The sequence below is a fragment of the Puma concolor genome, chromosome A2 (genome assembly GCF_028749965.1).
Source record: "Puma concolor isolate L17-30 chromosome A2, mPumCon1.1.hap2, whole genome shotgun sequence".
Lineage (NCBI taxonomy): Eukaryota > Metazoa > Chordata > Mammalia > Carnivora > Felidae > Puma > Puma concolor.
In genome coordinates, this window is record NC_141668.1 from 78,246,358 (window position 1) to 78,262,164 (window position 15,807).

The 15,807-nt window shown below is 37.7% G+C and overlaps 1 protein-coding gene across 7 annotated transcripts in view; it reads right to left on the minus strand.

Annotated features, from left to right (window-relative positions):
- The window catches only part of LOC147583279 (uncharacterized), a 401,534-nt gene that overhangs the window by 383,893 nt on the left and 1,834 nt on the right, over positions 1 to 15,807 (minus strand). For 4 of the 7 annotated variants that reach the window (XR_015248033.1, XR_015248034.1, XR_015248031.1 and 1 more), the window contains exon 2: positions 10,396 to 10,487. Coding sequence is in view for 1 of the 7 variants with exons in the window: in XM_086696777.1 (XP_086552903.1) it covers positions 10,423 to 10,487 (65 nt within the window). In the remaining 6 variants the exon portion in view is untranslated. Of the gene's footprint in view, positions 1 to 8,376; positions 8,442 to 8,813; positions 9,277 to 10,395; positions 10,488 to 15,807 lie in introns of those variants that run through there. The other 3 variants (XR_015248035.1, XR_015248032.1, XM_086696777.1) reach the window with 2 other exon arrangements.

Sequence of the window (15,807 nt, forward strand, 5' to 3'; positions counted from 1 at the left end):
ATGAATGTTTCATCTGCAACATTAAAAGACAAAATGGAAGGCTTTCAGGGAAGATGGTGGAGTAAGAGGACCCTATGCTCACCTTGTCCCACGAATACACCTAGATAACACCCACATCAGTGTAAATAACCCAGAAAATGACCCGAAGATGGGCAGAACAGACTCTCCACAGCTAAATGTACAGAAGAGGCCACATCACAGTGGGTATAAAGGGCAGGGATACAGTCGGGAACCAAGTTCTATCCATGGGAGGGAGGGACAGGACAGGTACAGAGAAGGGAGAGGAGCAGACCTCATACCAGGCACCCCAGGCACAAGGGACCCATACATGGAAGATGAATCCTCATAACGTTTGGCTTTGAAAGCCAGAGGGACTTAACTCTGCAAGTTCTTACAACCAATGGGGCCTAACATCTGAAGATGTTGGCTCTGGGAGAGCTAGGAGGAAGACAGGAAACTGGGCCCTCTGCCTCAAAAAGACAGCACAAGAAATAGCCCCTCTGACATACAGTATAGAAGGAGCAGTTTGAAAAATACCTGGGGTACACAGGAGGGAGATTTGTTTACTAATCTCAGAGCATGTGCTAATGGGGCAGAATCTTTAGGAAGCTTCTCCAAGAAAAAAAAAGAGTTGGTGGGCACCATCTGCTTCCTCTACCCTCTTGTGTAGACACAGGGACACCTGCAGGAAATAGTGCAGCACTCTGCACCTAGCTTGCTAACAATGTGTCTCAGCTCCACACTCTTCTGCAGATGACCTAATCCAACCTGTCCTCAACAGGAGTTTGCCAAAGCGGCTCCAGGTCCCTTCCCACAGCAGACCTGTGCAAACCTTGCTAACACCCCAAGCTCTGTTCCCTTACTCTCTTGCAGGCCTGCCCCCTCCAACCCACCCTCTGCAGAATTCCATCTAAAGTGGGCACCTCAAGCATGACAGTACGCAAGCAGCCCCAACAGGTGCCAGCACCACTCCAAAGTGACTCCTGCCCCGGGAAAAGGGAAAGATAACCACACCAACAGTATGACTATAGCCCAGGCAGTGGGCTGGGGGCAGATATCTGGGGGAAGATAGGCCCCACTCACCAAGGAAAGCTTCTCAGGGGACAACACAAGGAGAGCACTCAGCAGTTCAGTGCTACTGCAGCTCTGACAAATGCCTAGTCTGATCCAACTCAAGCCCAACATGGCCCCAGTCTGGCCCATTAATAAAATGAGGACCAAAACTTTTGCACAACAGGTAAAGAGGGCCATGGAAGACAACTGGACTGAAGGAAGATGCAGCTCAGCCACAAAAGCAGGGCAGACACAACACACACAGGAGAAGCACCATGTACTAGTGAACAGGGGATATAGCACAAAAGGACCTCTTCATCATAAGGCCACTACTTTCAAGAGCAGGAGATGGAGCTGACTTTTCTAACCCATAGAAACAGACACAAAGAGTTAGACAAAATGAGGAAACACAGGAATGTGTCCCAAATGAAAGAAGAGGACAAAATCACAGCACAAGAGCTAAATGAAACACAGATAAGTAGTATGTCAGATAAAGAATTTAAAGTAATGGTCCTGAAGATACTCACTGGACTTGAGAAATGAGTGAAGGATCTCAGCAAGACTCTCAACAAAGAAACGGAAAACATAAAAAAGGAACCAATCAGAGAGGAAGAACTGAATAACTGAAATAAAAAAAACACTGGAGGGAATAAATAGTAGACTAGAGGAAGAAGAAGACCAGATGACCGAACTGGAAGACAAAATAATGGAAAACAATCAAGCTGAAGAGAAGAAAGAAAAAAGAAAAAGAAAAAAATGAGAGTAAACTAAGGGAACTCAGTGATACCACCAGGCATAATAACATTTGTATTATAGGAGTTCCAGAAAGAGATGAGAGAGAAAAAGTGACAGAAAATGTATTTGAAGATATAATAGCTGAAAATTTCCTGAATCTGGGAAAGGAAACAGAAATCCAGATCTAAGAGGCACAAGAAGGTCCACATCAAGACATATAGTAATTAAAATGGCAACAAGGAGTGATAGAGATTTTTAAAAGCAGAAAGAGAAAAGAAAACAGTTATATACAAAGGAAACTCCATGAGGCTATCAGCTGATATTTCAGCAGAAATTTTGCAGGTCAGAAGGGAATGGCATGATAACTCAAAGTATTGAAAGGTAAAAATATACAGCCAAGAATACTCTATCCAGCAGGGTTATCATTCAGAATAGAAGGAGAGATAAAGAATTTGTTAGACAAACAAAAGCTGAACAAATTCACTGCCACTAAACCAGCCTTACAAGAAACGTTAAAGGGGATTCTTTGAGTGGAAAGGAAAGACCATAAGCAGGAGTAAGAAAAGTAGGAAGCACATAAGCATTAAAAATAAATATATCTATAAAAATCAGTCAAGAGATTCAAAAAATAAAAGGATGTAAGTATGACACCATACTTACATGGTAAGTATGGAGAAGAAGAGTAAAAATTTAGTGCTTTTAGAATGGGTTCAAACTTAAGCAACCTTCAACTTAATATAGACTGCTATATGCATAAGACATTATATATAAACCTAATGATAATGACAAATCAAAAGCCAGTAATAGATATGCAAAAAAATAAAGAGAAAGGAATCAAAGTATATGACTAAAGAAAGCCAGCAAACCATGAGAAGAGAGAAAGAGAAGAAAGCAACACAGAAGAACTACAAAACAACCATATAACAAGTAACAGAATGGCAGTAAGTATATACCTTTCAATAATTACCTTCATTATAAATGAATTAAGTGCTCAAATCAAAAGACACAGGATGTCAGAATGGATAAAAAGCCAAGACCCATCCAAACGCTGCCTATAAGTGTCTCATTTCAAACCTAAAGGTGCATGAAGATTGAAAGTAAAGGGGAGGAAAAGCATTTATCAGGCAAATGGAAGTGAAAAGAAAGCTGGGGTAGCAACACTTACATGGGATAAAACAGACTCTAAAACAAAGAAGGACACTATATAATCATAAAGGGGAAAATCCAACAAGATATAACAATTATAAACATCTATGCACCAAACATGAAAGCACCCAAATACATTAAGCAGCTAGTAGCAAACATTAAGGAAGCAGTCAATAGTAATATAATAATAGTAGAGGACTTTAATACCCCACCTACTCAGTAGACAGACCATCCAAACAGAAAATCAATAAGGAAACAGTGGCTTAGAATGACACATGAGACCAGATGGATCTAACAGATATATTCAGAACATTCCATCCTAAAACAGTGGAATACACATTCTTTTCAAGTGCACATGGGACATTCTCCAGATTAGATCACATACTGGGCCACAAAACAAGTCTCAGCAAATTCACAAAGACTGAAGTCATACCCATAATCTTTTCTGGCCACAATGCTATGAAACTAGAAGTCAAACACAAGAAAAAAAATCTGGAAAGGCTGCAAATGCATGCAGGTTAAATAACATGCTACTAAACAATGAATGGGTAAACCAATAAATCAAAGAGGGAAGCAAAAATACATAGAGACAAATGAAAATGAAAACACAATAGTCCAAAATCTTTAGGATGGAACAAAAGCTGTCGTAAGAGGGAAGTTCATAACAATATGGGCCTACCTGAAGAAGCAAGAAAACTCAAATAAACAACAAACCTGACACCCAAAGGAGCTAGAAAAAGACCAAACAAAACCCCAAACCAGTAGAAGGAAGGAAATAAAAACTTTAGAGCAGAAATAAATGAAATAGAAACTAAAAAAACAATAGACGAGATAATGAAACCAGGTGCTGATTCTTTGAAAAGATCAACAAAATTGATCAACTGTTAGCCAAATTCATTGAGAGGGAAAGGAAGAGAATGGACTCAGATAAATGAAATCAGAAATGAAAGAGGAAAATTAACAATCAACACCAAAGAAATACAAAGGATTGTAAGAGAATATTATGAAAAATTATATGCCAACAAATTGGACAACTTAGAAGAAATGGATAAATTCTTAGAAACATACAACCCTCTGAATCAGGAAGAAATAGAAAATGTGAACAGACCGATTACCAGCAATGAAATTAAATAGGTAATAAAAAAAAACTCCCAGCAAACAAAAGTCCTTGCCTTCACGGATAAATTCTACCAAACATTTAAAGTTAATAGGTATTAACTTCTCAAACTACTAATAGGTATTCTCCTCAAACTACTCCAAAAAATATGAGGAAGGAAACTTCCAAATTCATTTTATGAGGCCAGCATTACTCTGATACCAAAACCACATAAAGACACTACAAAAACAAAAGAATTCTCTGATGCCAATATCTCTGATGAACATAGATGCAAAACTCCTCAGCAAAATATTAGCTTAACCAAATCCAACAATACATTAAAGAAATCATTCACCACGATTAAGAGGGATCTATTCCCAGGATGCAAGGGTAGTTCAATATTTGCAAATCAATGTGATATACTACATTAATAAAAGAAGGGATAAGAACCATATGGTCATTTCAAAAGATGCAGTAAAAGCGTTTGACAAAGGACCACATCCATTCATGATAAAAACCCTCATCGAAGTAGGTTTCGAGGAAACAGAAGAAAGGCCATATATGAAAAACCCATGACAAATACCATACTCAATGGTGAAAAATGGAGAGCTTTTCCCCTAAGATTAGGAGCATGATAAAAAGCTTCTGCACAGCCAAGGAAACAATCAACAAAGTTAAAAGTCAACCTACAGAATGGGAGAAGATATTTTCTTTTTTTTTTTTTTTTTTATTTTTTTGGGACAGAGAGAGACAGAGCATGAACGGGGAAGGGACAGAGAGAGAGGGAGACACAGAATCGGAAACAGGGTCCAGGCTCCGAGCCATCAGCCCAGAGCCTGACGCGGGGCTCGAACTCACGGACCGCGAGATCGTGACCTGGCTGAAGTCGGACGCTTAACCGACTGCGCCACCCAGGCGCCCCGGGAGAAGATATTTTCAAATGACATATCAGATAAAAGGTTAGTATCCAAAATATATAAAGAACATAGAAAACTCAACACCCCCAAAATAAATAATCCAATTAAAAAATGAGAAGACATGACCAGACATTTCTCTGTAGAATACATACAGATGGCCAAAAGACACATGAAAAGATGCTCATGATCACTTATATCAGGGAAATGCAAATCAAAACTACAAGGATATATCACCACACACCTGTCAGAATGGCTAAAATAAGGGGTGCTTGGGTGGCTGTCGGTTAAATGTTCAACTTTGGCTTAAGTCATGAACTTGCAGTTTGTAAGTTCGAGCCCCGTGTTGGGCTCTGTGCTGACAGCTAAGTCTGGATCCTGCTTCAGATTCTGTGTCTCCCTCTCTCTGTGCCCCTTCCCTGCTCATTCTTTGTCTCTCTCTGTCTCTCAAAAATAAGTAAATGTTAAAAAAAATTAAAAACAGAATGGCTAAAATAAAAAACACAAGAAATAACAGGTGTTGGCGAGGATATGGAGAAAAAGGAACCTTCATGCACTGTTGGTGGGAATGCAAACTGGTGCAGCCACTGTGGAAAACAGTATGGAGGTTCTTCCAAAAGTTAAAAATAAAACTACCACATGATCTATTCTACTATTGGGTATTTACCCAAATACAAATATACTAATTCAGAAAGATATTTGTACCCCTATGATTACTGCAGCATTACTTACAATAGCCAAGATATGGAAGCAGCCCAAGTGTCCACTGATTGATGAATGGATAAAGATGTGGTGTGTGTGTGTGTGTGTGTGTGTGTGTGTGTGTGTGTGTGTAGTGGCAGGCATAAAAAAGTATAACATATTGCCATTCGCAATGACAAATGACATGGTTGGAGCTAGAGAGTATAATGCTAAATGAAGTAAGTCACACAGAGAAAGACAAACACCATATAATTTCACTCATATGTGAAATTTAAGAAACAAAACAAATGAACCCAGAAAAAACAAGAGAGACAAACCAAAAAACAGATTCTTAACTATAGAGAACAAATTGATGGTTACCAGAGGGGAGAGAGGCGGGGGATGAGTAAAATAGGTGATAGGTGATGGGGATTAAGAGTACACTTATCATGATGAGCGCTGAGTAATGTACGAACTATTGAATCACTATATTGTATACCTGAAACTCATATAACAATGTATGTTACATACACTGGAATTTAAAAACTAAAATTTAAAAAAAAAATTTAATTTTAAAATGGAGATAGAATGGCATCCACCGACCAGTGAGAAATAAGAACTGTATTCCAACTACCCCATGATGACCATAGATTTGCGGATATGCAAAAATTTAGAAAATACATCTGATTTGAGGAAAGATTTCCAACAACAAATGAATGTGAACAAGAGTACTCAAGCTAAGAGCATGTGGAGAAGAAAGGAAAAGAGTAATGTGCAATGAATCTTCCAAGTTAACTGTCTTTAAATAGTTCAATATAAATTAATAATGAGAAACTGAGGATATGGAAAATAAATAAAAACAAAGAGCACTGCAAAGAAGAGACACAGTGCCAGAGATATTCTAACCACAGTCATGAATGGAAAGCAGTAAAGGTACTCAGCAATTCCTAGTAGCAGGTGGTTGGGATAGGAAAGAAATACAAGCATTACAAATGGGACCAGAGGAGGCTGGGTGCAGAGCAAGGATGATAAATTATTCTAAAGATCTCACCTTACTGGGGAAAAGAGTGAGGAAGGTGAGTATTCTGGTGGGGGAAATATTGGTTATCATGTTTCAAAAAATAAAGAAATTGATGTCTAATCATAAGTGCTAAAAATTGAAAAGTAGAGTGGCATTTACAAATTAATCAGGGGGAAAAAACAGTAAAGACCCAATTAAAAATAAATAATAAAGAACTATGGAAGGAATACCAAGAATATTAGTCAAGACATAAAACTCCTACAAATACTATCACTGTCTGACACTGCCAGATTCAACTGAAACTAAACCTGGCTGCAGTCTGTTTCCAAGAAAACAGAACGGGAAAGGGGTAAAGCGAGGCTGGAAATGAAGAGAGGGGCAAAAAGCAGAAAAACATAAATTAAGCAAAACGGGCAGGATGGGCAATTACGATCAGGAAAGATTAAAGTTAAAAGTGATACAGTGGGGGCGCCTGGGTGGCGCAGTCGGTTAAGCGTCCGACTTCAGCCAGGTCACGATCTCGCGGTCCGTGAGTTCGAGCCCCGCGTCGGGCTCTGGGCTGATGGCTCGGAGCCTGGAGCCTGTTTCCGATTCTGTGTCTCCCTCTCTCTCTGCCCCTCCCCCGTTCATGCTCTGTCTCTCTCTGTCCCAAAAATAAATAAATGTTAAAAAAAAAAAAAAAAGTGATACAGTGGACAGTCATGTTTATATATGTAGATATGGATATAAATAGACATACATACAGAGATATACATGAGTTCTTACAACTTGTAAAAATAAAATTTCCAATGGGTAAAAAATGTCAAGTTGTAGAGTTGAAATTTTCACAAAGAAGCAACAAAAGCAGCCTGTGGACTGCAGGACACAGTCCACACTGGCAGCACCTAGAATACTTGTTCAAGTCATTTGCAATGTTTAAAAAGTGTGTGTTTGTGAGGTGCCTGGGTGGCTCAGTTGATTAAGCATCTGACTTCGGCTCAAGTTATGATCTCACTGCTCATGGGTTCCAGCTCCGTGTCGGCCTCTGTGTTGACAGCTCAGAGCCGGGAGCCTGCTTTGGGTTCTGTGTCTCCCTCTCTCTCTGTGTCTTCCTCGCTCTCTGCCCCTCCTCTGCTCATGCTCTGTCTCTCAAAAATAAATAAATGTTAAAAAATTATAATAAATAAATAAATAAATTTTTTTAAAAATTAAAGTGTGGTTGGGAGGGTGGAGGGAGAATCTCCTAAAAGAGAATCTAGAAGCAATTCCTCAGAATCCTGTGTAAAAATAGCAGAATCAGCTTGTTTTTGTTTTACCATAGCAACAAAGAATAAGATTTTGAGTTTCCAGTTTGTAAGTTGTAAGGGCATTTGCACCTAGGTCAGTGGTTCTTATCCTGGGTGATTTTGCCCCATAGGTACGTTTGGCAATGTCTGGAGACATTTTTTGATTGCGACAACCAATGGTGGGAAGTCTTAACTGGTATCTAGTGGGTAGAAGCTATGGATGCTGCAAACATCCTACAAAGCAAAAGGACAGTCCCCCAAAACAACAAATTATGTGTCCCACCATGCCAATAGTTCCAAGGCTGAGAAACCTTGCTAGAGTGACCAACTAATGTGGTTTGCCCAGGACTGGAGAGTTTCTCAGAACTAAGAACTTTCAGCTCAAAAACCAGGAAAATCCTACATTATTGTAAATCAAAATGACAGGCAAAATAATATGGCTGTGTAAGGAGCATTTTAGGGCACCTTAGTTGGACTCCTATCTGTATCTCTACAGATTGCTTCACAGCTCCTTTAAAGTTAATTTGGAGCTACAAATATAAAAAGATAGAGTTTACTCCACTTCCAGAAAAATTTTCTTTGGGACAATGCCCTCATAATATTTTTTAACATAGTAAATGGGCATAAAGACTAATCCATAAAGCACTATACATCTGTTAGAATAAAAACAATATAATTAAAAAGTGGAATAATTCTGTTCATAAATGATACCTAAATAACCCTGATTTTATAAAAAGAAAATCTTCTCTATATTTCAAAAATAATTCTAATTAATAGACTAATTCCTAGGACTAATATGGGTTTTTTAATAGATATATAGTTAAGATAACTTGCCAAAACTTCAAAAATAAAATTATGCTTTAGAAATATTCTGGGTTTTTTTTTTTTTTTTTTAACGTTTATTTATTTTTGAGACAGAGAGAGACAGAGCATGAACGGGGGAGGGGCAGAGAGAGAGGGAGACAGAATCGGAAGCAGGCTCCAGGCTCTGAGCCATCAGCCCAGAGCCCGACGCAGGGCTCGAACTCACGGACCGCAAGATCGTGACCTGGCTGAAGTCGGACGCTTAACCGACTGAGCCACCCAGGCGCCCCAAGAAATATTCTGTTTTTTAGGGAAGATGTTTCTGCACTGTAAAATTAAATACTGACTCAGAAGTATGGCAACTTTATTTTTTTTTGAGAGAGGGAGAGAGAGTGCACGCAAGTGAGGGAGGGACAAGGAGAGAGAGAATCCCAAGCAGGCTCTGTGCTGTAAGTGCAGAGTCCGACAGGGGGCTCAGTCTCACAAACCATGAGATCATGACGAAGTATGGAAACTTTACAGATGCAGTAATTCAGTGGTCTCTTTACGTGTCCTGAGAGCCTGTTGGTAGATTTATATTCAGAATAACAATAAAACAGATATAACAATTCCAGACAACCATTTCTACTTATATCACTTTCTTAAAAGCAAACAAACATTTCCTAGATTCCCCCCCATATGACTTCCCTTTTAATCTTACTGCCAGAAGTAGGTCACATGCTCATTTTTTTTAAATTGGGATTTAAAAAAGGCATACAGGCAAAAGACAGGGGTATCCATTCTCACCATTCCTATTGAATTAACATAGTACTAAAAGTCCTAGCTAGAGCAATCATTCAAGAAAAAGAAATACAACATATTAGAATTGGAAAGGAAGAAGTAAAATTGTCTCTATTCGCAGATGATATGATTTTATATATATAAAATCCTAAAGACTCAACCAAAAAACTATTAGATCTAAGCAATGAATTCAGTGAAGTTACATCATACAAAATTAATATACAAAAATGAGTAGCATTTCTGTACATTACTAACATATTTTCTAAGAAAAATAAATCTATACCATTTGCAATAGCATCAAAAAAACAATTAAACACTTAGAAGTAACTTTAACTACAAAGATGAAAGATGTCTACTCAGAAAACAAAACACTGATGAAAGAATTGAAGGAGACACAAATAAATGGGAAAAAATCCTATAATCGTGGATTGGAAGAATTAATGCTGTTAAAATGTCAATAGTATCAAAATTCCTCTATAGATTCAATGCAATCCCTTTCAAGATTCCAATAGCATTTTTTTACAGAAGTAGAAAAAACACTGCTAAAATTAATTTAGAACTACAAAAGCCAAATAGCCTGAATAGCCAAAGAAATCCTGAGAAAGAAGGAAAAAGAGAAGGTATCACACTTACTGATTTCAAGTTATACTATGAAGCTTTAATCATAACAACAGTATGGTGCTGGTATAAAACAGACAAACAGACCAATGGAACAGAAAACCCAAGCATATACAAATCAACTAGTATTTGACAAGGGAGCTAAGAATACTCAATAGAGAAAAGACAGTCTCTTCAATAAATGGTGCAGGGATAATTGGATATTCACATGTAAAAGAATGAAACAGGACCCATATCTTACACCACTCACAAAAATTAACTCAAAATAGATTAAAGACTTACGTGTAAAGACCTCAGATCATGAAACTCCTAGAAGAAAACAGGAATAAAGCTCCTTGACATGGGTCTTGGTAATGAATTTTTGGGTATGACACCTAAAATACAAGCAACACAATAAAAAATAAGTTGGACTACATCAAACTAGAAAACTTCTGCATGAAAAAAAAAATCAACAAAAAGACTATTTATAGGACAACTGTGGTTAACAATTCATTATCACCTAAAATGTGCCAGGAACCCACTAAACACTTTTCAAGCAAGCACTAAAACATCAATGATGGAAGTTTTACTCTCACTTAAAAATATTTACAGTTACTTGATTAATTGAGCTCTTATTCTGGGCAGTTAGAGAAGGGTGTCTGTGATTCCCAAGTGAAGATCCTAATCTTCATATCTTTCCCCAACAATCTTAAGAAAATGGAGATAGTATTTATGGGTTCCCCATGTTGTTATCAATCATTCCTATATTTTTTGAGATCTGAGCTCTCTCTAAAGCAAAGGTCTTTAAATCATGACGTAACACACCAAGATCAGAGTTAAAAAAAGTGGAGACCTTAATCTGGTAAATGTCGTTGCTCATTTCTTCCTGATACATTAGACCTGGGGTTAATTCAAATGCAGGAAATAGTGAAGCAACTTCAGTTAGTGAGCTGGAAGGTCTCCTTCACCCTTTACTTGAGCAGAGAAGTTCCACCTGGATGCTCTATGCAATTCTTTATTTCCTTTTTATCAAATTATAGTTGACACGCAATGTTACATTCATTTCAGGCATACAACATAGTGTGGGTACAACTCTGTACACTATGCTATGCTCACCATAGTGTAGCCTCCATCTATCACATACAACACTATTACAATACCACTGACTCTATTTGCCAAACTGTCCCTTTCATCCCTGTGACTCATTCATTACACAACTGGAATCTATGCAGTACTTTATATTAAATTTTTTCCAGGAACAAAGAGAGTGTTCACACAGCCTTTAGTCTTGAAAATAGAATAAAGGTGGATTGGGGACGGTAAAGCACAAAAGAACAAGATTCTCTCTGAGAGACATTTTTAGCTAATGCTATAACTTAAATTGGAAAGAGTGAAATATTTATATCAGGCTAGGACAGCCCTTCAAGATCTTGGGCCAGTCATTTACCTACTCCCATCCTCTCTCAGCTCTTTCATCTTTTTCATAAAACAACATGGCTGGAGAAGATGGCAAAGGTTATCTGTGATTGCATTGACGTCAAAATGACTATGATCCATAGCCTATCTATAAACCTCACATAGCTCTCACCCTAACCCATATTGCTGCCACACCCCTCAACCGTTGTGGTATGGCTGCTTAATTTCTGTAGTCTTTTTCTAGATATTAGCAAATTAAAACAAATAACACAGTATTTTAGTCCCCACACTGTCCATAGAAGTTAGGAATCCCTCTTCCAACTATATAGCTTGGGTGTTATTTTGCTGAGTTTCTTTAAATGGCTTGACGATTGCAACACCCGTATCTAGGACTCTGTGTTCTGAACATATAAGGGTAAGAATGGATTCTGATTCCACTAAGGTTTTTATTGGGTTCAAAATCAAAGTAGACACAAGGAGTGGACTCTCTTTCTCTAGGTTATATTTAGAAATGGAGAAAGTAAGTAAGCATCGCTCCTTGATGATTTGTGTGGTCTTGCCCAAGGGTGACTCATATGACTTTGGACAGTTTTTCTACCTCTAAACATTCGTTTTCTGCAGCCCCTCCACTGCCCCATTTCCTCAGGAAGCAGTACAATGAGGGGGGAAAATGTGAGTTTGGTTTAATATCTTTGTAGTTTTTCATGTTTTTTTTAAAATGCCCATGCTTTAGAGTTAGGTAGATCAGAGGTCAAAGACATGGTAATAGCCTTGGGAAAGTTACTTATGTCTCAATTTCCTCATCTATGAAATGTGGGTAATTACATCTCCTTTTGAAGGTGATGTTCTTTAAGTGCAGTACCATAATGAGGTATCTTGGCACTTGGCACATACCAAGAACTTGGAAAAGTTGTTTATTTCTCCCTTCATCTTCACCCCTTCCTTTGGAATGAATGTCAAAACCATAAAAATAAATTGTCTGTATTACTTCTATTTTTGTAGAATTCCTATCGAGTACATGTTCTTGATTTTGGGGGGTTCGACAATACTCAGCCTATGAATAAAGTAATCCATGATACGTGGATAAACATTCAAAGCTGGCTTTACATCCAGCTTTGTCACTGAACATGTCATCTAGCTACTACTACACAGGATGTGATTGATAAGTCAGGGATTCACAGTGTCCCAAAAGGTCATCTCACTGGACTACAGGAAAGACTTTGAAGAAGTCATTTTATACATCAGATCCTATCCCAGGGAGGTCATCATTTCTAAGTGTGACTCAGGCACTGCTACCCACAGCCCTATCCTAAAACCAGCAAAGCATTTGCTAAGGTGCTCTTCTCCTGGGGTCATAGCCAGAATCCTAGAGGGGTTTTCAGCAGTGGTTGGCAAACTACTACTCAATGGCCAAATCTGGCCCACTGCTTGTTTTTGTATAACGGGAGCTAAGAATGATATGTACATATTTTAATAGTTGAAAAAAATAAAATGAAGAATAATGTTTCATGATATGTGAAAATTATATGAAATTCAAATTTCAGTGTCTGTAAATAAAATTGCTTTGAAACACAGCCACACCCATTCATTTGTGCATTGTCTATGTATGCTTGCATGCTACAATGGCAGAATTGCGTAGTTGCTACAGAGACTATATGGCGCACAAAGCCTATTATATTTACCAACTGGCCCTTTACAAAGTTTGCTGTCCCCTAGTGTAGAGCACAGACTCCAGGGCCATGTGGCCTGGAAGCCAAGCTCAGCTCTGTGTTCATCCCACTTAGGAAAATTCTCTCATCTCCTCTGTTTCCTCAACTGTATAATGAGGATGATATAACCATTTACCTTATGGGATTCTATGAGGTTTAAGTGAATATATAAAGTGTTTAGAAGAGGGTCTGTCACATATTAAGTACTGTATGTATCTGTTGTTATTAGTTGCCACAATTTTTTTCATAAACTAAAACAGCAGCAACTTAACAATTTGTTAACAATAATTGTAAGAATTTCATTTGTAGCACTCCATTAAATTTAATTCTTTAGCAGTGGGGTAGTGGGAAGATGTCTGAAGACAACTGAAAACACAATTAGCATAGTTGCTTATCCATAAAGTTCATTCTGCACACTCACAAATATTTCATACACTGTATGATCTTTCAAACTTGAGTCTTGAAAGAGCGTACACTCAACTTTGAGTTCAGTCCTCTCCATCTATTCTTTATTCTTGGTTACTTCTATAGAAATGGACTTCAAAGCAGAGGTCAAGTAACAGAAGAGAGAGCCCCAAAATAAATCCGTGCATATACAATTAACTGATCTTCCACAAGAATGTCAAAAATACACCATTGAGAAAGGATGGTCTCCTCCACAAATGGTGTTGGGAAAACCAGATACCAATACACAAAAGAATAAAAAAACTGGAATCTTATCTTACACTATACACAAAAATCAACTCAAAATGGATTAAAGACAATATAAGACCAAAAACTATAAAACTCCTAAAAGAAAATATAGGGGAAAAATTCCATGACATTGGAGGCTATCTTAAAACCAGCTCTATCTTAAAACCAGCAAAGCATTTGCTACGGTGCTATTCTCCCAGAGTCATAGCCAGAAGACAATGCCAAGGCAATGATTTCATAGCTATGACAACAAAAGCATAGGCAACAAAAACATAAATAGACAAGTGGGACTATATCATACTAAAAACCTTCTGCACAACAAAGGAAACAACAGAATGAAAAGGCAAACCATGGAATGGGATAAAAATGTGCAAACCACATACCTGATAATGAGTTAGTTTTCAAAATATATAAGGAATTTTTACAACAGCAAAAAACTAATAACCCACTTTGATAATGGGCTAAAGAAGCCAACAGAAACATGAAAAGGTGTTCAACATTAATGGTCATCAGGAAAATGCAAATCAAAACCACAATGAGATATCACCTCACACCTGTCAGAATGGCTAAAATCAAAAACATAAGAAACAATAGGTGCTGGTAAGGATGTGGAGAAAAAGGAACCCTCTTACCCTGTTGGTGGGAATACAAACTGGTGCAGCCACTGTGGAAAATAGTATGCAGGTCGCTCAAAAAATTAAAAATAGAGCTACCTAATGAGCCAATAACTCCACTACTGGATACTTACCCAAAGAATATGAAAGCACTAATTTAAAAAGATATTTGCACCCCTGTGTTTATTACAGCATTATTTACAACAGCCAAATTATGGAAGCAACACAAGTGTCCACAAGAAGGACAAATGGATAAAGAAGATGTAGTATATATATACAATGGGATATTACTTAACCTTAAAAGAGAATGAAATCTGGCCATTTGGAACAACACGGATGGAGGTAGGAAGTATTACACTAAGTGAAATAAGTCAGAGAAAGACAAATACCGTATGATTTTTTATATGTGGAATTTAAGAAACAAAACAAATGAACAAAGGAAAAAAGACACAAACCAAAAAACAGATCCTTAACTATAGAGAACAAGTTGGGAGATGGGTGGGGGATGGGCGAAGTAGGTGAAGAGGATTAGGAGTACACTTATCATTATTAGCACTGAGTATAGAACTGCTGAATCACTATATTGTACATCTGAAGCTAATATAACTAATATAAACTAATTTAAGTATACTGGATTTAAAATTTTTAAAAATTTTTAATGGGCTAAATAATTAAATATTTCTCCAAGGAAAGTATACAAGTACATGAAAAAGTGCTCAATGCTACTAATTATCAGGGAAATACCACACTGAGCTATCACTTCACACCTCCACTATTAGGAACCCCCACCTGGCCAGACAATAAGTGTTGGTAAGTATGTGAAATAATTGGAATTCTTGCATATTGTTGATGGGAATGCAAAATGGTATATCCACTATGTAAAACGGTATTGAGGTTCCTCAATTAAACTAAATTTAAATTTAAAATAAAACTACCATATGATCCAGGGGTGCCTGGGTGACTAAATCAATTGAGTGTCTGACTTCCCATCGTTTCGGCCATGATCTCATGGTTTGCGGGTTCAAGCCCCACTTTGGGCTCTGTGCTGACAGCTCAAAGCTTGGAGCCTTCTTTGGATTCTGTGTCTCCCTGTTTCTCTGCCCTTCCCGTGCTAGTGTTCTCTCTCTGTCTCTCAAAAATAAATAAACATTAATTTTTTTTTTAAAAAAAGAAAAGAGGATTTCAAAGAGCTATTTACACAGCCATGTTCATCGCAGAATTATTTGCAATAACCAAGATGCAGAAGCAACCCAAATGTCCATCTATGGATGAATGAATTTAAA